The sequence below is a fragment of the Lates calcarifer genome, linkage group LG7_1 (genome assembly GCF_001640805.2).
Source record: "Lates calcarifer isolate ASB-BC8 linkage group LG7_1, TLL_Latcal_v3, whole genome shotgun sequence".
In the NCBI taxonomy this organism is placed as follows: Eukaryota; Metazoa; Chordata; class Actinopteri; family Centropomidae; genus Lates; species Lates calcarifer.
In genome coordinates, this window is record NC_066839.1 from 2,475,869 (window position 1) to 2,502,583 (window position 26,715).

At 41.6% G+C, this 26,715-nt stretch overlaps 1 protein-coding gene and 1 long non-coding RNA gene across 3 annotated transcripts; one reads left to right on the top strand and one right to left on the bottom strand.

Moving 5' to 3' along the window:
• Positions 1 to 11,113: 11,113 nt before the first annotated feature.
• Positions 11,114 to 21,529, bottom strand: LOC127142641 (uncharacterized). The gene is made up of 2 exons (XR_007813581.1): positions 20,851 to 21,529; positions 11,114 to 12,468 (listed from the first exon to the last, which is right to left on the bottom strand). It is a non-coding gene; the product is annotated as an uncharacterized LOC127142641 (long non-coding RNA).
• A 178-nt stretch (positions 21,530 to 21,707) lies between these two features.
• Positions 21,708 to 26,301, top strand: atf3 (activating transcription factor 3). 2 transcript variants are annotated; one of them, XM_018682957.2, is made up of 4 exons: positions 21,708 to 21,864; positions 23,051 to 23,309; positions 23,446 to 23,553; positions 23,735 to 26,301. In XM_018682957.2, exons 2-4 carry the CDS (start codon positions 23,052 to 23,054, stop codon positions 24,044 to 24,046), a joined length of 678 nt encoding a protein of 225 aa, XP_018538473.1. In that variant the 5' UTR covers positions 21,708 to 21,864; position 23,051; the 3' UTR covers positions 24,047 to 26,301. The 2 variants fall into 2 exon arrangements, with proteins under 2 accessions (XP_018538473.1, XP_018538471.1); XM_018682955.2 differs by having other exon boundaries at positions 21,721 to 21,864; positions 22,999 to 23,309.
• The last annotated feature ends 414 nt before the right edge of the window (positions 26,302 to 26,715 follow it).

Sequence of the window (26,715 nt, forward strand, 5' to 3'; positions counted from 1 at the left end):
TTGATCCACTTCATTAAAGCTGAATCACTTCCTAAAATCCGCTAATCTAACAGCGAAATGAATTCTTTCTTTTAAAAGGTGTGCTGTCACCGAGAGACTGAGATGAGTCTTCCCTCTGGTTTCAGTTTACAGCTTTAGTGATGGCATGAATTTTATTGTAAAGGCTTTTCATTCCTGACGAGAAGAAGAAAAGAGAACCAGCCGACACTGTTTACACAATAATAATAATCTGTACCTGTGGGACACGGTGCATCATACTGTAGGAATAATCACACAATCACAAAAAAGGAGGAAGAGTTTATAGGTAAACAAATCACATTAAACTGAACTAGACTGAAGCTAAAATGAGGTAAACAAGAAATAAAAGGGACAGCTCAGGTCAGTTCAAATAGAAAAGCTGAGTAAATGCAGGATCAGCTGGATAAACAAGATCTGACTCAGGTCTCTGGATCCTGTAGTTTTAAGTCTGGACACTAAAACAGACAACAAACGTCTACCTGAGGATCTCAGGTAGACACAGGGGCTGAAACGAAGCAGTGTACCTGGAGATAATGACCAAAAATCAAGAATCTGAAGCCTAAAATTTGATGGTTTATCTTCTGGGGACCTGTGGAGGAGGCGCGTCTCCACAATGTGACTCAGTGACCCTGATCTTGATCCTAATCTGAATCTGAGTCTTAACCCTCAAACAGCCTGTCGAAGAAGGGAGGACCAGACAGAAAGTCCCGATGAGAGCACACACACTCACACACACTCACACTTTGTCAGTCAGATGGTTAATAAACAGCCACATGATGAGAAAAGCCATGTGGTTCGAAACTGTGTGTGATGAGTCTGACGTCCAGTAAGTTTCAACACAGAGCTGCCAGTCAGCTGCAGCCTCGTGACCCCGTGAACCCGCTCTGCTCCACACAAGCTCCAGACTGACAGCACTCTCCTCCTCCGACTGTCGAGACGTGCCACCAGACCAGCCGTGCTGATGAAATCATTTTTTGCGTCCCGAAATAGAGCGCGAGCCCCACGTAAACATGCCAATTCATGCAGAGTGGCAGAATGGAGGCTTTGTTCTGTGAAAACAAGGCCTTTATTTGCTGAGTAACTGTGTGCGGTGAGGCAGTTTTCCATGAAAACGCTGCGGGACACAGTCACGTTCAACAGAGCAAAAACAGGTTCAGCTCAATTTAGCCTGTGCCACATGACTGCGTGTCACAGTTTGAACTTTTGTCGCCGTGCTGTTTGTTCTTGCTCTGCGGTGAGTTATCGTCTTTGCCCGGTTTGTGGCACAGAGCTGGAAATCCCCCTGCTGCTGAGCTGAAAAGTCTGAGCCGCTGGTGCTTTTAACGCCGTCTGGCTGCGTGATGCTGCTCACGTCTGAACCACTGACCCATATTGCAAAAGTGGAAACACATAAAGTACGGGAACAGGTAGTTCCTATCCTGACAGACAAAAACACGTTATGCTGCAGGATTCTTCTGTTGTAATCCCAGAAGGCAAACACTGAAGTGTCAGTCTTCAGTAGCCGTGATGTTCAAGAAACAGGGAAGCAGATTAGATTTTTAGCTCCAAATTAACAGGAGCAGCAGGTTCTACCAGTGCATCAAGATGCTCTAAGGACAAATGCATTATTTCTTTGGTCCAAATCTCTGTAATGTTTGCACAGCATATAAAAATATGTTTCCTTTCATTTTCTGTAAGTTTAATCTTTCTAAGTGAAGCCTGTTTAAATCCACTCAGATTAAACTGACTTCCAGTAAAACATGACACACACAAAGATGCTATCAAAGTTCAACATAATAGTACATGAGCAATTTTCACTGTCCTGTAACCCAGAGACATTAACAGCTGCTGTTTACACAGTGCCACTGACTAAACAATTACTTTATCTGGGCACAGAGATTTTTGCACTTTCTGTCTTATTTAAAGAAATCTCCCCACCCCCTCACATTTTCAGTCGTTTAGTGATGCAGGAAGTTGCTTCAAGTGGGCGACAGCGGCAACAAAGACTCATTCTCAAACTCAAAACAGGAAAAAACAGAGGTTTTACTGAAATAATCAAAGGATCTGGATTTAGGTGTGAAACTAGGAGAAGACATTGTTCAGGTCGAGTCATTAGTCCGACGATGTCATTCCAGGTAAACTCCATTAAATGTCAACTTCAGACTTTGTTCATACATGTAAACACATGGGCTTAACTTGTGATTTACAGAGTTACAACACACTTAGTTACAGTAAAGGCATCTTTACACAAGACGTGGTGTGTTCATGAAATAATACATAGTGTGTTGTGTAAGATGAGAGTTAATAACTGGAATCATACTGACATATCATCACCTGTTTAATTACCAGAGCGACATTATTGTTTGTTTGGAGTCTTGTCTCTGAACATTTGGATGAATGTACGTCCGTCACTCTGTTTTTAAACTGCTGAGGGAAATATCGGACTCTTTAGCAGGAAGTGAAGCTTTTTCACTGAAAGCAGAGGATTTCTACAGAGAGAGACTGTTTTATTAAAGAGTAAGATCCTTTTTGTTTGACCAGAAACATCTCTATATATCACCACCAGACTCCATTGATAAAAACAGGAATTTTACCGACTTTAATGCAACTTAAGAGGAAACAACATGAAGAAACTCTGTGTTGTTAAATCAGGAGAACAAAACTACTTTTTCCACATATTTGACACATTTGGTGTTTTTATTTTCGTCAGTGTAAATTTGTGTGAGTTCGTCTGTGTATCAGGGTTGAATATTAAAATACGGTGAAGTCAAGAACAAACATTAATTTGGGAGGCATGAAGGGATCATTTCTGTTTTCATATAGATGTAGGAAATATAGGAAACAGCATCTATCATCCACACACTCATTTTTTTAAGAACGTCTGACTCGTGCTCCTCCTCCAGTAAAACATGAAACAATAAACAGGCACAAAAGGCAGAAATCTATCTTTGAATCTCTGTTTACTCGCTCTTATCGGCTGTGGGAGCAGTGCAGCAGTTCCTGTGTGGTTTGGTACCAGTATCACAGTAACCACAGGACAATCAGCCAAACCAGGCGTTTAATTCCTCCTGTGAAACCTGCTGAGTGACACGTTGACTCAGGTCATGTGAGCTCTGAGCTGGCATCAGATTTTTACATAATCGCAGTTGTACTACAGAGCGTGAGTCACGGAGTCGCTGTTTGAAATTTTCCCCTCGATGGGACAGTTCCTACAGAGAGAGAGAGGATCTGTGACGACCAGGGCAGGTGTGTGGGTTCTTCCAAAACTTTCCACCACAACAACGCTGACTCAGCAGCTTCAACCTCCAAATTCATCTGAGTTTATTTTTCAAACCTGCTTTTAACGACAACTCCACTGTAACGTTTATAAGAATACCACTGACAGAACTACTGCTACTACCACTTGTACTGAAACTACTGTTTGTACTACTACTACACGTATCCAGGTACAACCACTACAAGTACCATACACCTACCCTTACATGTAGTACTACTATTCAAGGAAAAACTATTTGTGGTATTACCACCTCTACTGCTACCGTTACTACACTTACTATACTTTGAGTATTACACATACTACATATTACTACTAATACACAGTTACCTCTACTGACAGCTGCTACTACTAGCTCCTGTTGATGTAACAGGTACTACTAGTTGTACCTGCTACAAATACTGTGACTGCTGAACAGTACTGCGATGTACTGTACGTGTGTGTGTGTACAAATCTATGACTAAACTATCACTACCACTACTTTTATTATTTCCAACCATTACTACTACTACTACTGCTGTTACTACACACCTAGTATTACATCTAGTACTGCTGTTAAAAGAAAAACTTTAAATACTACTACCTCTATTGCTACTTCAGTGATTGTTAGCATGACACTAGCATTATTACTAGGCTTATTACTGCTGCTACCTTTACTACTAACACTACTACTGTTACCTTTAGAGCCATTACTGATGCTAATGTTGTGATTACTACAAATATTACTGTTTGCCTGATACACGTAGTAAATAACTAATCATCATTATAAGAAGCTTTTAGCATGTGATGCTAAAACAGCTACGTCTGTAAAACAAACCCACAGACGTATTAGAAACTTTCAGAGCTGGAAAAAGAAAAGGATGAGGAAAAAGAGAGAAAGAAAAACACATGCAGAAACTAAAGTCAGGGAGAGAGCTGAGTCAGCGGTTCAGATTACAGTCTGTAGTATCAACAGAGCTGACAGCGGCAGTGACGGTGAGTGGCAGGTAACAGATTCATCTGACTCCATCAGGCTGAGTTTACATCGCTGTTACAGCAGTGACTCACAGCTACTGGCAGTGAATCACACAACAACACACTGAGATCATCTCTCTGATTCCTCACTCTACTCTCACTTTTCTTTATTTCTTTCCTCACTTGTGTTTAAGTCGCTCTCTCCTTCCCCTTCTCGAGTATCTGCCGCTCCGTCATTTACAGTAATGGTAGTAAGAGCAGGCCCTCTCTCTCTCTCCCTCTGTGTGTGTGTGTTTCTACATTATTGATTCCATCTGAGGCAGGCAGTAATCTGTGTCCTGAAACCTGATTGGCCGGTTGCCGTCAGGCCTCATTACCTGATAACCCAGGCCTCTGCTGATTGGACGCTGTAAAGAGCCCTCGTTAGGGATTCATGATGAGACAGAGTGAGGTCACGCTACTGATCGGAGGGGTGATGTCACCTCACCTGAGCAATCCGATTGGCCCAAACTGACCCAGATAGATAGATAGATAGATAGATAGATAGATAGATAGATAGATAGATAGATAGATAGAAGTCTGATGGAGACAAGATGATAAGATGAGGTGGTTCAAATGAATAAATTAATAATAATGAGATGAGATTTAAAAAGTGATCAAATGAGATGAAAGACGACAGTAAAAAATGAGACAAAGAGAAATAATATTAAATAATTTGAGCAACATGAGTTGGACAATGAAACTAGATAAGATGAAGAATATATAACAATAAGATGATGTAAGATTTTAAAACAACGGGACGAGATTAGATGAAAGATGAGAGGTGATGAGGTGACATGTGGGAATTTAAACTGAGATGAGAAACAGTGAGAGCAGATGCTGTGACACATAATAATGAGAGATAAGATCAGATCAGATCAGAGACATTAATTACATGATACATTTAAATATGATAAAATGACATTAAAGACACAATCCAGACCCCGATGAAGTGTCCCAGTACTGAAGTTAAAAACGACTAAAACCAGGAGAGGATACACAGCTCTCACGTCTTTAACACAGACACATCAACATCAACAGTATTTCACGTTTACACTCTTTCACTGCGGCTTTTTGACGTGTGAATATTAGAAGGAGATGAACAAACAACCTGCAGGTTTAGACTGATTGATCCTCAAAGTATCAATACTGCTGATCGGCTCACATCCAGGACACGTGATAATGACTGAGTGTGTGTGTGTTGTGGGCGTGGCCTCGGTTACCTGACACCTGCTGTCAATCACCTCATCAGCTCCAGTACAAGTACCCCAGCTGTCCCTCCACTCATCACAGCTCTGTCAGTGGTAGTTCTACTCTGAGGACAGTCCTGACATCTCCAGCTCCTCTCCCCTCCTCCCCTCCTCCCCCAACAACAAGTTCATCTTAAACCTTCCTCCTCCCGCTCTGACGAGTGGAGGGAACTGAAACATGTCCGGAGGTAGCCTTTTAGTAAAGCATTCACCTCGTCCAGAAAGGTCTGATATCTGTGTAACATCAGAGATCCTGACCCTGGAAACCACGTCCACCTCCACTGATCCAGCTCAACAGCTTCAGTGACCCTTCATACGCTTTGAATTTATGCCTCAAATTTAGAACTTGAGTGAGAACAGTTGGACTGAGAGACTGAAATGAGATTAGCTAACATGAAGCAACATGACAATGCAAAAAAAAAAAAAAGGGGTTATGATGAAATGACTCAAGGTTACATGAGACGAGCTGAGGTGAAAAAAGTCTTATGAAATGCGGTGTAAGACGGTGTAAACTGGGTCACTTGTTACCTCACCCTGCAGCCTCAGATCTGCTGTGTCATGCAGGCTGAGAACATGTGAGCGCGAGGGAGAGGGAAGAACTGCAACCAACAAAAACACGGTGACTCTGCTGAGAGGGAATGAACCTGCCGAATCACTGTCAGCAGAGCGAAACGACGGGGTTTCAGGATAAAACAGCGCTGCTGTTTGTGTGTAGAATCAGGAAGCAGACTGACTTCAGGAGAAATTAGAGGAAACCTCGAGTTAAAGTTTAACTTTAATGAGGGAGCAACAGTGTCAGAGGGAAGAGGAGTGAGTTATATCACTCTGGACGCCAGCGTGGTGTAAAGATTAGAATATAAGTAAATAAAATCTACGTTTTACCTCTGAATTCTCTACATGTTGAGGCCTTAAAACCAACTTTCTAATGTCATTTTTGCATATTTATCCTCCCTCTCTTCATCTCTTGTTTTTCTGTATCTGTTTTAATGACATAAAACTGTATAAATATAAAATATACTGATGCTAATTTTAGCCAGTGGCCCAGAAATGTCTTCTATGACTACGAGTCTATTTACACAGTAACATATTACCCTTATTATTATCCACACAGTTACGTAATGTCTTTTTATGTGCGACAAATAAAGCTCAGTAGTGTTTTAACGTCACTGACGCTTGAAACGGGTTTTGTGTGTTCATGCCTGTGTGTGTGTGTGTGTGTGTGTGTGTGTGTGTGTGTGTGTGTGTGTGTGTCTGTGCATTCTGGCTGCCAAGGCCACAAAACCCAGTTTACACACGATCTAAAAATAACAGCACAGAGCCGTGGAGGATGTGACGCCATGTCGAGCCTCGGGGGCCTGGGAATCCTGGGATTCATCCTGTGTCCAAAACAGTGTTCACTTGTGTGTTTCCTCACTTTGCTTTAGGTCCAGTTTAAGTTCAGATATAAAACATCTGAGTGAGAATAAAGAAGAAAAGAGAGGGAGAAAACTTTATTTGGACTTTACAGTAAAGGTGACTGTGACACTTTTATTCTTCACTTCTGCTGTTTTTATTGTTTTGATTTTAGTTTGACAACTTACTCGCTCTTTCCTGAGCTCTCAGCTGTATTTTCTGGTCTTCCTCAGAGGACAGAGTTTGAAAAAAGTTCTTTTTTTTTTTACTCATTTATTAAACTTTTATCTCAGTTAAATTTCAATTTTCCCTTTTTCTTCCAAAGGAAAAATACTTTTTGCAGCTGCAGGTATTAAATGATAATTGTTTTAGATCCCAATTAGTTGTTACCGTGGCAACAGCGACTAATCTTGGGGTCACACCACAACGATAACCTTTACTCTCAACACAGAAACAAAGAGAACAACAGAGGAAAATAGACGGGCTAAGGGAACGAGCAGAGGATGTAGACTCCTCAGAATGGGACGCAGCCCTGGCAGAGGGTTCCCTTCCCTCCTCTCTCTCTCTCTCTCTCTCTCTCTCTCTCTGTCTCTCTGTGTCTCTGCCTCGCTCGCCCGCTGTGTGTGTCTGCGTGCCAGGGGTGGAAGTCCGCGGGGCGTGAAGATGTTGTCGCCGTGGTAACAGCCATGTAAACATAAACAGAGGGGTTAGTGGAGCAGAGTGAGAGGAGGAGGAGCTGCAGGATAAAGCCTCCGTCAGGGATCCACTTACACACATGTAATAATGAATGAGCAGGGGCAGAGGATTCATGGGAAACCTGCTGAAGTTACGTGTTTTCTATAAACTGTGTTTTGTATAAACAGGGTGTGGTTTGTCTCCTAGAAGTCATGAATAATATTTGAATGCTTGAGATCTGAATAAAAGACTCAGAGGTCAGAGAGGTCAGAGAGGTGTTCGTGTTGGGACGTCACGTCCTATAATCTTCATGAATTTGTGGAGTGATTATAGAGAAAATAAAGAATGTTCTCAGGAGCTTTAATGTGTGATATTGATTTTTTTTCTACCTTTGTTTGACAGTGAGACTGTGCAACAGGTGAATACACCTGGATTATCCCGGTGAACCTGTGTCTTTGGGGAAACACCAGATTCTTTGATTTTTTATTGTAACTGTGTGTTTTTGTATCAGGTTTTTGTTTTGGTTTAGTTTATGTTGTATTTGCAGCAGAATTCCCCTTCAGTCACTAAAACTCCCAAACTCCCTGTAAAGATCAGGCAGAACAACAAAGCAGTGTTGTGCAGCGACCGGATCGGAGCTTGAAAGCAAAGTGAGTGTGTACATGTGAGATAAAGGTGGTGTGTGTGTCGTTTGTGTGTGTTTGAAAAATGTGGAGCAGCAGGAACGTGGATCAGGCCTCCACGTCTCTGTGGTTGACAAAGGTTTAAAAATACTTCAAGCATGTTAATTTTTTAAAGATATGACTCATCCTCTCTCTTTTTCTGACATAATACGACTCAGTCATCGCACAAGACAAACTCACAACACAAATCAAGAACGCCTGCAAAGCATTTCAGGAATGAAAACCTGTCGGGCTTCATTCTCGAGGGCAGAGTCACAGAGAAACTTCCACATGAACATCTGAGACAAGTCTCTGGACTTTTCTCACTTTCCCCGCGTTGGTTCTCAGTTGATCTGTGGGAGTTTCAGGTATCGAACCTGCAGCTCTGCAGGTACGGGTCAGTGAATCAACCCGTCTTCTACAGGAGCATTTACACTCACAGGTTACACACGAACAAATCACAAAAAAAGCAGCTTTCTATGAGGCATAAAGTGACGGAAAATAAAGTCGGTAACGAAGCATCTTCACCAGGAAGTGTGTGTTTTATGAAACAGATAAAATAAAATGTCGAAAATAAACTGTTATTATTAGGAAAAATGAAAGGAAGTCTCAGTCTCAGGCTCTTGAACTACACGTCAGCTGAAGGAGGTGGGAACAATGATGGAATGCACCTTTAACTGAAGTAGCTAAGACATTATAAATAACTATGACTGGAGCAGCTGGAGCATGTTAGAGTACTGTACAAGGAGGGGAGGGGCTGAGGAGGAAGAGGGAAGGAGGGAGGAAAGATGGAGGAGAGGAGGGAAGAAAGCAAAGAATGAGGTGACGATGGAAGGAAGGACGAGGGAAGATGTTGAACAAGAAAGGAAATAAGCACTGAGTGGAGGAATGCAGGGAAGGAAGAGAGGAAGTGAGGGAGGAATGTAGCAGAGGCAGCTCTGAACTATTTTCTCTGGCGTGGTGTCATCGGTCGGTGCTGCGTTCCCGTGCCGTGAGGTCGAGCGGCTGGGTTTAGAGTCCCAAAACCACAACGTCACCGGCTGCGTCACCGACCGACTATATTTACAGCTTCAGCTGCAGACACACAAAGACACAGTGCATACCTCCACTGAGGCGGCGCAGTCCTGTCGAGGTGTTAGAAACCTGATCTGCACCAAAACACACTCGGTGACACATCATCCAGATTTTTTTCTCGTTCTAATTAAGTAGAAAATCTGGAGATTTATAATCATGTTTGACACTTTTTGCATCAGCACAGAAATAAACAAACAAATAAACGACAAAACTTGTGTCTAACTTTCACAAATATTTGCAGAAGTAAGAAAGTTTGTGGTGAAAATGTGATTTTATTCCTCTAATTTTTAGTTTCTTTCGTTGTGTTGTTTTTATGTCGTGGTTAGCCTGTTCCACTCTTCTTCTCTTTTTGTTTCCCTCCTGTGTGTGTGTGTGTGTGTGTGTTAAATGTTCTCCTGCACAGCTGAGGCTCATCACGAATTCAACAGCTCAGCCTGCTGCAGCAGAAAAACTCCAGCTCAGTCCTGCGTGGTGATAAACACACTCCTGATACTTCCTCAACTTTACACCTTAACGTTCGTCCTGATTCACAGTTTGTTCATCATTTGTGAAAACTGTGAAATAAACCCCACTGAGCCCCCTCAGCTTTAGGCTGTCTACTGAGCCTGGTTTTAGTTTTATTTGCATTCCCAGGTGGAAATGTTTAATGTCTGTGTTGCTATACTATAACTGGAGTTTCTTATGTTGGTGATGAAACATAAATAGGAAGAAAAAAGGAAATAAAAAGGCAGAAACGTGTCAGAAAGTCAATTTAAAAGAAGCTCTGATGAACTTTAGTGAGGACCCTGTTTTAGTGCAGAGTTAACATACATCTGTGATCATGTTAAAGTGAAGTGAACTTTATTCAGAGTCAGTGTTTTGTATATCTGTTCATATTTACAGTTGTGTTACGTCACTTTCTGTAACCTCATTCTTTAGTTTTATTCATTGTTCCTTGTATTTTCTGCTCTGACGTCGGCTCCAGTTGATTATGAGCACAAACACACACGTACTTGGTGCAACACGTGATTCTGATGCCAAAACACTAAATGAAATGAATTAAATTTAACCTGGTAATTTGACACCAGCTCTTAAAAAGAGTAAGAACGGAGCCATGTGAACTTGTCAGTGCAGAGCAGGAACCGTCTCTGCAACACCGCGCTCTTCCTCTGTTGCTTCATTCCAGAGTTTACTGCCGTGCTGGCACAAGTCAACAGAGAGATAATGAATCAAAATTACCATCACTGGTAAACAGTCAACTCTTCTCATCAATGACACCACACCAGAAAATACCACAGGGTGTTTCCACCAGGCTGCATCAGTGCACAGGTGTGTGTTTGACACTGTTCCTTCTCGTTTTAACTATTTGTTTTCCAGAAAATGACATTTGACTGGTGAACACAATATGTATGTTTTGTTATAATGTTGGTTCCTGTCTCTTCTGCTGCCAGCACACACACACACACACACACACACACACACACACACGGTCAACAGGGGCATTTCTGTTTTGCACAGTTATATGTGTAAACATGTAACTGTGGTGTTTCTCTCTGTTGAGAAATCCAGCGACACACAGCTTTAGTTCTGATAATAAATCAGTTTCCCTCAGTGAGCAGAAACATAAAAGGCACAATCAAATCTGATCCCTCAGCTGTTGAGACCAGCCCCATAATATTCATCTGAAATGCAGAAAACTTGTATGAACCTGCTCTTTCTGAGAAAGCAGTGATTAAAGTTTAATCAGGCCTGCAGGGAATTATGGGACGCTGCAACAAAGAGACGAACTAAAGAGGAGATTAAAAGTTCACAGAGACTGAGGGTGTTTATGATACTTTATTACACTGCAGCTTTATGGCAAAATGACGCAGAGCTTATATTATGGCAATAAGCACATTAGCATACAGAATTCTTGGTAGTTTTTTTAGTGTATGTTGTATTTGTACTGTAGTTATTTTTCATTTATAGAAAATGTCAAATTTATGTGAAAGACAAAGAAAAACACAGCAACAATAAATGATCAGTGTTTATATATCTGTCAACTTCTTATAACAAATTATTACGACCAAACTAAAAAAGTCTGAGTCTGAGTCTCCAACTCCAAAGTCCAAGTCACGAGTCCTGAAAGTCAGAGACACTGATCACAGCTGAGGCAAAACACAGAGTCAGAACTCCTCATTCAAACGATAAGAGCTCACAAAGACTCTCAACACTTCCTGGACCTGCATGATGTTTCTGGCCCTGTGGCGTAACTCAGCTGAACTTTCACCAAATTACACAGAAATTTGAAAGTGTTTGAAAGACTCTGGAAGGAGGAAACAAACTGACTGCAGCAGGATGAAGGTGTGGAACGTAACAGCAGAGGGTTGTGACATCTCGTTAATTTCCCCCATTAAATCAACTTCTGTCATGCAGAGACACAAACGAATCGGACGAGAAGTTCTGGACCGGAGGTGGTTACAGCTCCACTTCAGTGAAAGGTGATCATCACAAACTTCCTCCTGAACTTCTTCCTGTTTGGAGTTTTGTCCTGATGCAGATGACAGCTCTGTGATGCATGGTCTCTGCTGCTGCAGTTAGAGAGCAGTGAACAAGTGTGTGTGTGTGTGTGTGTGTGAGATGAAACTTAAATCAAACTTTAATGAGCCCTGAGGGGAAACTGGGTCACTGCAGCAGAATATGAGTCAAACTACAACAAAGAGAAAACACTGAGCTGCAGTGACTTCATCGCACTCACACTCAACATGGTTTGGTTTTTATCCTGTGATACACGATGTGGAGGAAACACACTCGGAGAAATGAATAAAACACATATATACGGTCCCAGGTCCGACACAGGAGGGATGCTGTATTTACATTTGGAGACAAAATGAAGAAGCAGCGTGCAGGAAACTCTCACCCACACGTGGTTCAGTTTAGACGTCTGTCTGTCTATTTGATCCGTTTCTATCTGGAGTCATGGCCGCAGGTTAAACAAGGCAGTCCAGGTCAGGTCTCTCCAGCATGGAAACCTCCAATGGAAGGAGCCCAGGAGGGATCCGGATCAGACTCCTGAACCTCCTCAACTTTCGAATGGAAGCTCGACGGCTCTACTCCGGCCTCCCTCCGGTGAGCCCGGCCTCCTCGTTTCACTCTTATATTCCTGAGCTTTGTGTAGTGGCTTCTGTCTGACCTGCAAAACACCAAATCACCGCTCACTGGGAAGTTGCCACAACATGTCTCCATTTTATCACTAAAATAAAACGATGACACGCAGCAGCTCTGAATCAGTTAAAGCTGTATTCACATGTAAAGGAGGCCAACACATGACGACCCCTCAGATTTATCCTCTGACCCTTCATACAGACTCAACCACAGCCTCCGTCCTGTGACCGCCACAGCACATTTAACTGATCTAACTGTGTGAGCTGAGGTTACCTGCGGAGGAAGGGAGAAAGGAGAGGGTGGTAGAGGAGGAAAGGATGACGAGAGCCAAGAGGAGAAGTGAAAGGAGGTCATAGAGTGATCGGATGATGGAGGAGTGAAGTGAGGAATGTGGGGGAAGGAGGAAGGAAAGGAAAATGCTTATTGATGTGGTTTTTCAAGATGAAAAGATAAGCTGCGAAGCAAACGTTCATATCACATGATCAGATTCCAACATGAGCCAAGTCGCTGCTTCTACCACAGTAACATTTAAAGGACCATTCCATGTTTCAGCTGTGTTTATGTCGACACAGTCCTCCTGTTTCAGTCAGCTCTATCAAACAAACCCCTGATGCTACAGCATGTTCATGTTTGCAGCAGCCGGGGAACAGTTCAGAGCTATCAGCTGTACCTGAGCGCTGACCTTTTCTCTTGTTCGTCCATCACCTGCGTGATGACGACATCAGCAGCGGTGGGACAAGTCTGTGCAGTGAACTGGTGCTAAGGTAATAACACTGTGCCTTTGACCCAGTCCACTTTGTGCACACTGTTTTAAAAGTCCACAAATAACAACTGACACCTACGCAGCTGCAGCTCTGCGCTGCTGCAGGTCCAGGAGCAGGAAACAAACTCTTTCATCACACTTTTATTCTAATTTTTTCCAAACAGCTCCAGTTTATTTACTGCATTGAAAAACCGCCTGGAGGTAGCACAGACTGTGTTTCAAGTAAAAGAAACAAAGTGGTCACAGATCAAACACAGTCTGACGGTATAAAACCAGCACAGCAGAGTTCATGTGGTCCAGAGTCCAGGGACGGGCTGTCCCCTGTCCCCTGTCAGTGTGAATCTCTCCATGATGAGCGATGTGTCCCCTGGACCAGAACCTCTACATGACTTTTTGGAAAGTCAATCAAACAGACAGAAAGAAGCCAAACCAGAGTGAAACGACCACAAAGAGACAGAAAATGATAAATAAGAGAAAAATAACCAGGAAGGGAAGCAAACAGTCACAATGACAAGTTAAATGACACGACCAGCCAGAGGTGCACAGAGAGGTGAAACCACCACAGTGACCACAGGACAAAACAGGAGGCTCACGGAGCCTTTAACTCCCTGCATCCATTCATTTTCTCCTGATGTCTGAGCTGCAGCTTATTGATCCAGATATTTAAAGTTGTTTAGATGTGAATTACACGAATAAACAAACATATTCCAGGTCAGAAACAAGTCCAGAGTCTGATCCAGGTCAAAGTTGAAACCCTGCTCCTCGTATTGTGGCACATGTTCCTTCATAACCTTCAGTCTCTGAATCATCGCTCTGTATTCTGTCTAATTATGATGAATCATAACCACATCAGTCTGCTCTCACACCGACATGATGTGTGTCTCCTCTGTTTCTGCTGTGGCCACAGTAGAAAGTCATTAAAGCCTGAGTGGGAAAAACATATGAACTTGTTGCTCTGTTTGGATCGCTGTGTTCCCAGACTGAAGAGAAACAAACAACAAGTGCAAAAAAATAAAAGAAAGAAATAAGCTGACAGGAGGTGCAGAGTACAGATGAGTTACTGAGGTTACTGCATGTTCCAGATAAACTCACAATCATTTCATTTTTATCCATTTATTTTAATTTGCTTCCATTTCATTTTTCTTTTTTGAATTGATTTCATTTGATTTCATTTTATTCTGTTTTTTTTTCCAGTGCTTCTTTTCCTGTAAAGCACTTTGACTTTGAAACATATTGTAGAAATAAACCTTAGTGTGTTCTGCAGCTTTAATATACATATATTCATAACCAGGAAATATACCGTGTGGTTTGAATCTGTTATCGTCATTTACACTTAGAAAGCTTGTTTGCAGTCACTGATGAAATAAACAACAAACACATGTTGTTCTCTGACAGTAAAACTGAAGCAGGCTGTTAATATCTTCTCTGGAAACATAACCTGCGGTGTTCCTGCTGCTGCTCATCAGCTCGAGCTGCAGCTCCGTTTCAGAAGCGCACAGATTTACAGGAATGCGGTGAATCACTCAGATCGAAAGTGCAAATGATCCCGGCCGGCTGCCGTAACCTGAAAACACCCGGTTACCACGTTAACACGTGCAGTAAAGAGCTGCAGCGCTGTCATCACATCCATCAGCCGCCGCGCGCCTTCACACCCCGCCCCGCTTCTCATCAGTGGCGTGATGGTGGAAGGAGGAGGGGGAGGGGAGGAAGACAGGAGGAGGACGGGAGGGGGATTTCCCGGATCCCCTGTGATGAAGAAGAAGAAGAAAGAGAAGAAGAGGAGGAGGAAGAGCCACCGTTTCCCGGAAAGGATGACGCAATCCAGGACGACAGAAATAAAATAAAATAAAATAAAATAAAATCAAAATAAATAAAAAATACTGGGGCTAACAATGTAAATTAAACATATAAATAATCTACTATTTAATATATCATTAGGTGGCATTGTGACATGGTTTGAATGATCATTACTGTAAGCTGTGTTATTGTTTATATTTCTAATGATGTCAAATAAAACAACTAGAATTCATGTATATTAATACTGGTATTTTAATTATAGAATATAAATATTATAAATAATATTATTCACAGTAGAAGTAGCCAACATTCAAAATCCTTATGAATATTGTTTGTATACATGAATGTGAATGATCATAAATATACAAATAATCAAAGAAAAATTAATATAATGTTTTTCTAAAATTCTCAGATTAAATTCAGAATTAATTAGATTTTTACTGTGTTGCAGCAGGAGAACAGAAATCTGATTTATTCAACTTTTGTGTTTTTATCTCCTATTTTTTCCTCTGTCCTCCTCCTCCTCCTCCTCTGTTCTCCTCCTCCTCTGTCCTCCTCCTCCTCCTCCTCCTCCTCATCTTTTATGCTCAGCAGGAGCAGATTACATCACCCTCTTCCTTTCCGGGAAATAATGCCTCTCATCCTCCCGATGGCTTTACCGGGCACCCAGCAGGGAACCGGGAAAAGACACCGGGAGGATGGGAAGCCTCCTCCTCCCCCTCCTCCTCCTCCTCCTCTTCACCAACAACACTTATCATCATCACCATAAGCACTTTTATTTATATTATCAGAACACTGATAAGCTGGAGTCTCATTTAGAAAGACAGGAAACAGGGAAGGTCACTTTCTCTGACAATGAAACAATAAATTCTTTGTTCTTAATCTGGATCTCTGGGGTGGGGAGGTTTAGATTGGACCAAACAGACCACTGAAGCTCCCAGGAAACACTTACATCATGAAATCATTCGGCTTTTCCTGTGCATTGAACTGCACCCAGAAGCATTACCATTAATGAATATCTGCTCTTTTGAACCATGTACTAGAAGTAGCTGAAAAAGTTCTCAACAGGATACCACTCATGAAGATAATGCTGTATATGGCAACAGGATAACTCAGATAGTTATTATAAGTGTCAGGATTCCTACAGAGACAGAGCTTTTTCTTAAAGAGTAAGATCCTTTGTCCAGAAACATCACCATATGTCAGTACCAGACTCCATTAACAAAAACAGTAATTTTACCAAGCAGAAGACAGGAGTTGCTGGGATACCAACTGCTCTGACTGGCTGCTTAGTTTGTGTTATTGTGTGGCTTTCAGTGGTGGAAGACGTGTTCATTTCATTTACAAAAGTAAAAGTACGACACAATAACACAAACACACTAACAGATCGAGACAGCAGCTCCTGTGTTCCCCCAGGTAAAATTAGTGTTTTTGTCAATGGAGTCTGGTAGTGATATATAAATCCCAATCAATCATTTACACCCAGAAACATGGGGAAACACAGCCTATTTCTCTAAAGAAGAATGTAAGGTGAAGATGGGATTTAAACCGACAACCTCTCTGATCATTAAACTGTTGTTTTTACACCATCATGGTCATCTGAGCTACATCAGAGTAAACTCGAGTTTCCAGATCTGGGTCAGAAAAGTTGACAGAAACCTGTTAACAAACATGAGGTGTGACCTGTCTCTGTGAGGACCTTCTCTGGGCAGGTATAATATCTGACTATAATCTGTTGGCAGTCAGTCAGTCTCTCCCTCTCCACTCACTTCCATCCTGTTTGGTTTTGTCGTGTTTTGGCAGTTTGTTTGTTAGTTTCCTTTCCAGCTGTGTAAAATAAACACATCATTAGTTGTAACTGAGGTTGTGATTGTGCAACCGTGCTGCAGTTTACCAAAATAAATAAAGTATTTCTGAGTTAACTGAAGGGAAACAGGGTGGAGGTATGTCTGTTTAAACCAGTGACCACACTCCACATCTTTTTTTCACTTTCTCTTCTACTGAGTCCAGATTCTCAGAGTGAGAAAGTCCCTGATGTCCTGATTCTGTTCTGTCAAAGTGAAACTCAAACAGCTCACAGGAGCCGCGACATCTGTTTCCTTCAGCGACCCAGCGTCTCACACATCCAGCTCACTCTGCGGCGCAGGAAGTGAAGTGAAAACTGACAGCAGGTGAAAGTGAGAAGCAGGATGGGTTAACTGAAATCTCTGCTGTGGTCCCTCGCTCTCACATCAGTTTGTATCAAACGTGAAACTAAGGTTCACAACTGTGGGTGAAACTCAATAACATGACATAGTATTCTAATTAGCTGATGTAATAGTTGTTTTTTTCTTTATTAATTTATTGACTGCTTAAGGTTATGCAACAGCCTGGACATGACCTGAAAATACTTTTTAAAAACAGGATCAAAACCTTTAAGCAATAATCAGTTTTATATCCACCTTAAAGCATTTAAACTCAACTTTTATTAAATGTACAGTTTGTTATTTACAAAATGAGACCTGTTAAAAAGTGTAACACTTCATGTATGAGCTGTAGATCTCACAGACCAACATTCAGAAAGTCTTAAAACTGTTAATGAATCAGTCTTAGCTTTTTAAATCAAACGCAGACAAACACAGAGCTCAGTGTCTCCCTGCAGTTGTGTGGGTGTGACTACACACAGTGCGCTGGCACGAAACCCTTCAAATGTAAAAATAGAGAATGTAATATTTAGCTGGTGGGTTAGCGCTCCGATCATATGGTATTAATAGTCAACAGGGTCAGCAATGACTTCACGTCGCAGCATCAATCTGGATTACCACACTGACCTCATAAACTTTTCAACACCCGTCTGCCTGCTGAGAGAGGCTGTGTGTGTGTGTGTGTGTGTGTGTTTACGCCGCTCAACTACATAATTTTTTTGATTGTCCACAATCCTAAAAATAAAAAATACAACTGTGTCATCTGTAATTAGACGCAGGCATCATCTCATCTTTTAACTGGTGCATTAGCTAAAGCTGGAGTGTGGATCGTGTCCGACGTCACGTTTGTGAAATGAGACTCGTCACAGGTCGCCACGACTCGAACACTCGACTCTCTGAAGCAAAATCACTTTATTCCAAGTGAATTTCTTCACTTAATGTAGAGTCAAAGTTTGGTGAACTTTGCCACGTATAATCACACTGCTGACCAATTCCAAACTGTCTTGTGACACTGGTGAACTTTGAGGGCGATGTAATATCACAGGATGGTGTATAAATACCACAACAACACATTTAACGTGTCATTTCTACGTGTTTTAAACTTTTCGTGTGTCACTTATCACTGTTTTCGTTAGAGTGTGTGGTGAGTCAGTAGAGAAATGATGTGCCGTGAAATGACACACGAAAAACAAAAAACATGAAGTGATAACGTGACATGACTTTAAGAAACTGGCGTGTTATTTATTCACCACTTGGTGATAACATTGTTCTGTCACAGCCACTTAGAGGAGACTGGAAATGGAATTTAAGTTGATAAATGTAGTTTAGTTTTAGCTGTGGGAGGAAATGATGAATAATCATTTTCTATCTCTGTTCTGTTGATTTAAAGGCAAATCTGATAAAGCTTTTTAACACTGTGCGAATAAGTAGGTGCATGACCTGACTCCACAGTGTTTCACCGAGCTTTTTTTCTTTGCCGGATCACGGTCTGGTCAGACTGGGCCCTGAATGCACCGCTCCAATTAAAAACACTAACCTCTAACTGAAACCGACTCCCTGCCCACACTGGCCCAAGTTAACACTTTCATATCTGTGCAAAGTTTTGTTTCTCTGTAACTGAAACACAGGCTGGTGTTGATGATTCCCTCAAGTCATCTCGACTGATTGTTACCATAGTCAGTATAACTTCTCCGTGCTCTGGTTTGATCTGTTGCACACAGTGTAGCTTTGACTAAAACGAGTCGAAACCCTCCTTTACGCCACATGATGTCATTTCCTGGCTGGTCTGACCATCACTGCTGACTCTCAGTTACTCTGAAGAACCGGTGTCACCACATAGTTTACTATTTTACAAAGATATTACAACACACTAATGTCTGGCGGCTTAGGCCACATCTCTACGTGTTTTTTCACATGAATCAAAACCAAAAGAAAACTGGAATCAAAAACATGAAGTAGGGCTCTGTGACATATCACGGCCTACATGTCGTACAGCTCAGACATGGTGACACTGTGCTGGGGGAGGTTTTTAAGGAATACACGGCTTTGAATTTATTTTAGTTCACATTACTCAGTCTCTCAAATCCTGCAGGAAAAAAACAGTTACAGCAACATTTAGATACATATCAATAACTCGAACCTAAGTTTTCAGTTTACAGTCGGAGTAAACACAAACTCCTCATGTTTTTTCACATCAGTTTCCTGAGAAAAGATGTTTGTATAACTCAGCCAGATTTCATCTTATCTCTAACCTCTCAACCCTTTAAAGTGAAGCAGAAATCGTCCTATCAGCAACACTGCAGGTGAACTTGCCTTTTTTTTTCCACCTGAAGGCCTGATGTGTTTCTCAGCTGGGGGACACCGTTTGGTTGATTATTAACCGTTTTATAGCTTTTACAGTGCTGGGATGCACTATGACACGCTAAGTTATATGACCAACACACAATCACACTCACATACAGAATATGGCGGCTACTCGGGATGGAAAAAAACAGGGGTGTTTTCAGGCTTCCCTGGAAACATTGCATGACCCAGGATGAATGTAAACACAGGACAGTCGTCGCACACCGACAACAGATATGGAAGTTTCAAGATCAGTCACGACGTTCGTAGCACAAAGTCATATTTCCTGTTGTGCAGTTCTCTTCTGGTAAAGTCATGAACAGTCATGATGCCAACATATGGGCCAACATATTTCCACCTTTCACAATTTCTAAACTATTTAGGAAATATTATTTCAGAGAAAGACTGAGGTCAGAGAAAGTGAAAGTCTTTCAGTCGCAGGCAGAAGAAACTGGAAGTTTCTATATTGCAGCAGTCACAGGTTTTGAGCTGGAAATGACATGAAATGAGTGTTACAGAAGGAAAACAAAGAAAAGAGTGAAGAGAGTGGAGGAAAGGAGCTGCTGCTCTCTGATGAAATTACTACCACATCTACTACAAACTGTGTTACTGCTAATAACACAGCAGGGTTTGGGTTTGGTTTGGAGAGTCAGCAGTTTGAAGACTCACAGCACTTTGTCTCCATGTAAATATAATCTACTGAATTCCTGTACATCGACACAGATTGATCTTTTTATTTGGTGACAGGCAGCACGACTCCCAGCTCATTAAATAATCACAATATGAACAAACCGACATGTTAATAAATTAATATTAATTCTATCACAGCAGCATTATTGTCACAACATAAACTACCAGGTGTGTTTCTGCATGTGTGTACTGATGAATAATGTCGTGGCAACAGTTTTTACTTTGTTTGTTTGTTGGTTTGAGTGGTACTGCCTCTCCTGCAGCCAGTACATTCACTACAACTACTACTAGCAGCACAGTCGTGTAACTAAAGCTACTGTTACTCCACCACTGCTATCAGTTACCAGTAATATAACACTAAATGCAGTACTTTTTACTTTTCATAATATCTACTAGCTACATCTTTTCTTGTAATAATGATATTGATCTTATATTAGGGTGAAAACACTGCACCACTCAGGAAATCCTCCATCTGTTTCAGCAGGTGATTAACAAGATCAGCTGATTAAGACTAATCAAGACACAGACAGTGTAGTAGATTACAGTAAAGCCAAACCACAGCAGGGATCGAGCAGCAAACAGCAGATTTCATCCAAAAAAAAAAACAAAAAAAAATCAACTTTTCTTCACCTACCTACCAGCTGATCATCAGGATCATTTCACTTCTCAGGGGAAATGTCAGAGTTTTTTTAACAAATGAAAATCAACATAACGTGAGATGAAGAAGGGGAATACACCCCATCATCATCCATTCATCTGTCCCTGTGTCTCTGTCCAACCTCACAGTTTTATACCCCGGCTGGTGAGAGGTAACCACAGAATAAATAACCGTCTGCTGTCACTGCCTGAAGAGCTTTATTCACTCGTTAGTGTGGAATCTGTGGAATGGAAATCCATGTCAGTGTTAGAAGACAGGGAGCGAAAGACAGAGAGAGACACTAATTATATCAGCTTCAATCAGAGTTTTAAATGTTATTCATGGAGGGAAGGAGACAAGGAGGAGAAAACGAGTGAGGAAAAGAGTGGGAGTAGACAGAGGAGGGGAAAAGAAAAGAGGAAGAGGAAGAGGAGAAGATGGGGGGAAAACAAAATACACGGGAGAGAATGAGGGAGGGGGGAAAAGAGAGGAAGAGGAGGAGGTGATAAGGGAAAAGTGAGGAAGAAGAAGAAAGAAGAAGAAAAGAAAAAAAGAGTGAAGAAGAAGAGGGAGAGGGAGAGGAGGGAAAGACAGGAGAGGGGAGAAAAAAGAGCGAGAGACAGGAGGGGAGGAGGGAGGGAGGAGGAGGGAGGGGAGGGCTGTCCTGTTATGGCAGAACAGCTCGGCCTCGCTGGATTGCATCATCGCAGGGATCAGCCTTCTATAAATAGGATGACGTCACCCCCCCCCCCCCCGCGCGCTCTTCAGCGACTCTCACCCCCTCCCTCCCGCGTAGCATTCCTCGTTGCGTCACCGGCCCCGCCCACTACCACTATCCTCGCCCCCTCGCGCGCTATAAAAGAGGTGATGCAACGCGCTGGTTACAAGCGCAACTTAACGCAGCGACAAGAACAGAAAGGAGAAGGAGAAGAAGCGAAGCGAACATAAAAGGAGGACTTTTGTTTTCTCCACGTCCACTTCACCCGATCCAGTCACTCAAAGCTTTAACAGGTAGGTCGGAGTTTTTGTTTCCGGGAGGGTGAGGGAGGAGGTGGAGGGGTGTTTTGTCGCTGACAGAGGCGGTGTTGTGACTGTGTTGTCCCGGCTTGCTCAGCGGAGAAGTCCCGGTGCTTCCCTGCGCTCGGACGTCCCGGGACACTTCGCTAAAACTTTAAAACTCGCTTCTTTCTGTCTCTTCACATTTATATTGAGAAGGATAAAAGTTTTTGGCTCAAGTTAAAGCAATATTTCATGATCAGCTGTTATTTTTAAAGTTTGGAACACTTCGGAGAGATGTTTTCCTGATTGTACTCGGTCATTGTTATTCATCATAATCATTTAGAAAAAGGTAGGTTTTCTCAGGAAGCCATGAATGTGTTTTATCATTTTAGTGAGAGGAATTGAAATTTATTTCGCTGTTTTCTTTAAAGATTATGAGTTTTTTGTTGTTGTTTTTTAATTGATAACAGCTATTTATTCTCAGACAAATTTTAAAATGAAAACATTTAGATATCATATACAGACAAAAATTAATATATATATATATATATATATATATATATACATCAGTAGCAACGTAAGATGAATTGAAAAATCAATTAAGTAAACACAGTTAATTAAAATTAAAACAGTGAGACTTTCTGACAGCATTACAGGAGAGATAATGTTCTTATCTTCTTAATATACATAACCTGTACATGACTGTGTTTGTTTTGGTTTCACATCGTTGATACAAACAGAATAATCATCTTATAAAACTGACAGTTACAATGACTCACTCTCTGTTTAGATAACAAACATCCACACCTATTAATCATTATCTCTAATAGTTAATGGCAATTTTCCAAACAGCAAATATTTGCTTGAGTTCAGGTGAAGCAGATGTGACTTTGGATTATTCCTCCTCCTTCCCTGTGTTGCCTTGTGTGTGATATTTGAATATAAAACCCATCCTACTGTTTTGTACCAAAAAACAAAAACTCTAACATCTACATAGACTTTGAGTTACTTGTCTGTGGTTCCTAAATGTAAGTTTATATGAACCTTTAAGGTGTTTTAATCACCTATAATATTATTACAGTAACTTATTGTGTGTTTGTGTTACTTAATATTGTGGTAAAAGTTGCTGTGTTTTGTTGTATCCAGCCTCAAACATAATCCCAGTGGTTGTGACTGACATGATGACTCCTGTTTCCAGAATGATGCTGCAGCACTCTGGTCCCTCGCTGGCTGACATCAGCTGCTCCGCCCTGGTGCCCTGCCTGTCCCCGCCGGGCTCGCTCACCCTGGACGACTTCACCAACTTCACACCCATCGTGAAAGAGGAGCTGCGGCTCGCCATCCAGACCAAGCGGCTGTCCAACGGGCTAAGCGCCGACATGAGCTCGGACGGAGCCAGCTCCAGCTCGGACCGAGCCTCCGAGCTGCCCAGCGGCGGGTCCGGGGTCAAGAGAGAGGTGAGACACGGGGGGAAATTACAGCATGTTGTCATTTGTATTTCTGGACACTGACCATGGTTAGTGTGTTTTCTAAATGAGTGTGTTGGCTTTTTTTAGGGGTAAAATGTTGACCGCAATTCTCTTTGGTTTTTAGTTGACATTCGAGGAGCACGAGAGGAGGAAAAGGAGGCGAGAGAGGAACAAAATTGCTGCTGCCAAGTGTCGCAACAAGAAGAAGGAGAAGACAGAGTCTTTGCAGAAGGTACTTTTCAACTTCCATCAGTTTAAGAAAAGATCACTGAGCTCTTAGGTTTTTTATATCCCTTTGTTTCATATGAATTTCCACTTTTGTTTCAACATTTTTAGATCAAAAAATACAAAGAAGCTTGCTTAAAAAGCAGCCTCAACATCCAAATTAACATGGAATTGTCTGTCCTCTGCAGGAGTCTGAGAAGCTGGAGAGTGTCAACGCTGACCTGAAGGCTCAGATCGAGGAGCTGAAGCAGCAGAAGCAGCAGCTCGTCTACATGCTCAACCTGCACCGGCCCACCTGCATCGTCCGGGCCCAGAACGGCCAGACGCCTGAGGACGAGAGGAACCTCTTTATCCAGCACATCAAGGAGAGCACCTTACAACTCCACAACCTCACCTCCTCCACCACCTCCTCCTCCTCGTCCACATCCACCTCCACAGTAGCGCCTCTAGACGGAGGACTTCTCACCCTCGATCACATTCATTGTCCCAGCCACCTATGAGCGACGAGTTTTCTAAGACTTGGCGATACCTCCACCTGTTGCCTCTGATGTAGCACAGACTGTTCAGGTGGAGCCGCCACATAGACTTCTGATGTGAGAATGACAGTGAAACATAATAGACGCCACCATTGGATGACTCCTCAGTCTCATTCAGCATCCACAAAGCTGCTAGAGAGTGTGAGGCATAAAGTGACCTCAGCACCTCCCACTCCCTGAAACCGTAGCTGCTGATTGGACAGAAAGTGACAGCACCTTGGCATGCATAACGCATTTCTCTTTTTTACAGTCAGGGCCAAGGACACATGCTAAAGCACTAACCAACAAAACAAAAACAACTTTTTTTTATTTTTATTTACAGGTATTTTGAATAGATGAGAGTCTGATTTAGTGTCTGATTTTTTTTGTACCAAAGTGTGATTTCAAGGTGATCAAGGCACATAATTCAACTGTTCACCCTCAATGAAAGGCAACACAGAATGACAGATGTGAGTGTGTACAGACACTTGAGTGAGTTTGAGCTGCAAGTCACTGACTTTAAAAAAAGACATTGTTTGTGCTTAGTGTATGAAACATAGTATATTTATTAACTACCCACCGTATGATATGTTGTTGCCGTATCAACCCTGTCTGCTTGTTCAGTATATAACATGAACTACTAAATCTGCTGCTACTACTAACCACTCAGGACATACTCTGGCTGTAGAAGTCAATGTCATGTTTATTTTAATGTCTCTTTAAGCGCTAACCTCTCAAAGTGTAAGTGAGTGTAAGTCAGGTTGTTGGCTGTTGAGTAGGGTAGCAGTAGCACTCACAAAGGGAAATGTAATTTGCAGGCAGGGTTTACAAATCTGCACTTAAAACATGATAAATATGACTATATGCTCATATATGCAGACGATACTTTACTTTTCTTAACAATTTGAAGTTAAAATTGTCCCAAAAAATTGAATACTGTATATAATTTCACAGGCACACTTTACTTATCACTGCGTGCCCTCTTAAACAGACCTAGTAGTTGCTTTTTACATCCTCTGTGACGATGAAGCTACATGAGTACGAGTGTTATATTTTACAGATGTGTTGTTTTCTACCTAAAAATCTTGTATATTGTATTAACTGCGCATTAACTCTGTGCTACTGTATGTAAACACCAGATGCCTCCTTTGGTTTTGACAGAGCAAAACGAAAAAAGATTGTAATTTTTAAAGAAAATATTTATTGATGACAAGTTGGTGTGGAAGTTATGTTCACTAGATATCATTAGCTAGGTATCAGAAGTGTTTCATCAGCTTTCGGCTCGTCCTTTAACATGCCTGACTCTGAAGTTACGCAAGATATTATGATATTACACTGTGTTTTGGACTTTTACCAGTATCCAGGTTTCAGTTCACTGCCAAATATTTTTCCCACCCTCCACTCCCTCCTCCGCCTCTTCTCGCCCGTTGGCTTTACAGTTAAATCATCCATCAAGGGAAAATGTGGTTTATTGCACAAACAGAAACTGAGGAAGTTTAATGAGCGACGGTTTTTCTTCTGCCAAATGCTAATCATCCAATCAGGACAGAGTGTTCATCAACAGCCATGCGTCTGTGAACACTGAAACTTCCTCAGTCAGTGCAGTTCACTCTAAAGCTAACACTTCAAAATGGGAACTCTTCTTATCAGTATTTAAATAATTGTCAGTAAGTTACTTCACCAAGCAGACTGAACATCACGGCAGCATCATCTTAGTATAGCAGCACCTAAGAAACGCTTCAAACGGGTACATAACAGAAGGGTAATCGTTTAAGTCTGAGGTTTTTCACACAGCACATTACAGTATATTGGTTCATGGTGAGGACTGAAGTGTTATATTTAATGTTTGCATGGCAGAAGGTTTTTATTGTTTATCGTGTGTGTTATGTTGGTAAAAAACTTTTGAGAGTCACACGGTTAAAGGGACGCAGGCGTCTGTGTGTGTTCAGTGTGTATGTTGTTTTTGTGGTTGAAGTTGTTCGTTGTCCTGTCGTTCGTCATGGCTAGATAGCTACTGAGCACTGAGTTTGACTTGTATGTACTCTACTGTGCCTACTTCTACTGGAGGCTGATCTATTTCTGTAGCTGCTCGACCGTCAGAGCATCGTAGTCTAAGTGAATAAACTGTAGGCCGTCAGGTACAACTGCACTGCTATTACCAATGTGTACTTCCATCTTTGTGATCTGTCGATTTTTGTTTTTGATACTTTGTTAATTAAAAATATATATTGCAAATGAAACCTCTCATGTTGTCGTTTATAAAAAACAGTCTGATTACATTTGTAAAAGGGCCAAGCCCATATGATTCATATGGAAAATACTAGTCATTGCACAGAATACTGTTCTACAATGTTGTTAAACTAAAGGTTCAGATTTTAATAAGTGTTGTAAAGCTGCAAAAAGAGGACTACACCACTGATTTCACTTTATACCTGTGAAACTCAGCTCAGCTAATTTCTACAGAGACAGACCTTTTTATTAAAGATCCTCTTTGTTTAACCAGAAACATCGCTATATGTCACCACCAGACTCCATTAACAAATGCAGTCATTTTATCTTTAATTAAATTAATGCTAGAGAGGAAATTTGATTAAACTCTGCGGTCATCTCCGAGGTTTTACTGTTTGTAATGTTGTATCCTCTTCACCCACATC

Bases quoted from the DNA above. Each gene is read 5' to 3' on its own strand.
- atf3 (XM_018682955.2), top strand. From the start codon at position 23,031: ATGATGACTCCTGTTTCCAGAATGATGCTGCAGCACTCTGGTCCCTCG. The intron at 23,310-23,445 runs GTGAGACACGGG...TTTGGTTTTTAG, and splicing joins GGTCCGGGGTCAAGAGAGAG to TTGACATTCGAGGAGCACGA. The intron at 23,554-23,734 runs GTACTTTTCAAC...TGTCCTCTGCAG, and splicing joins AGACAGAGTCTTTGCAGAAG to GAGTCTGAGAAGCTGGAGAG.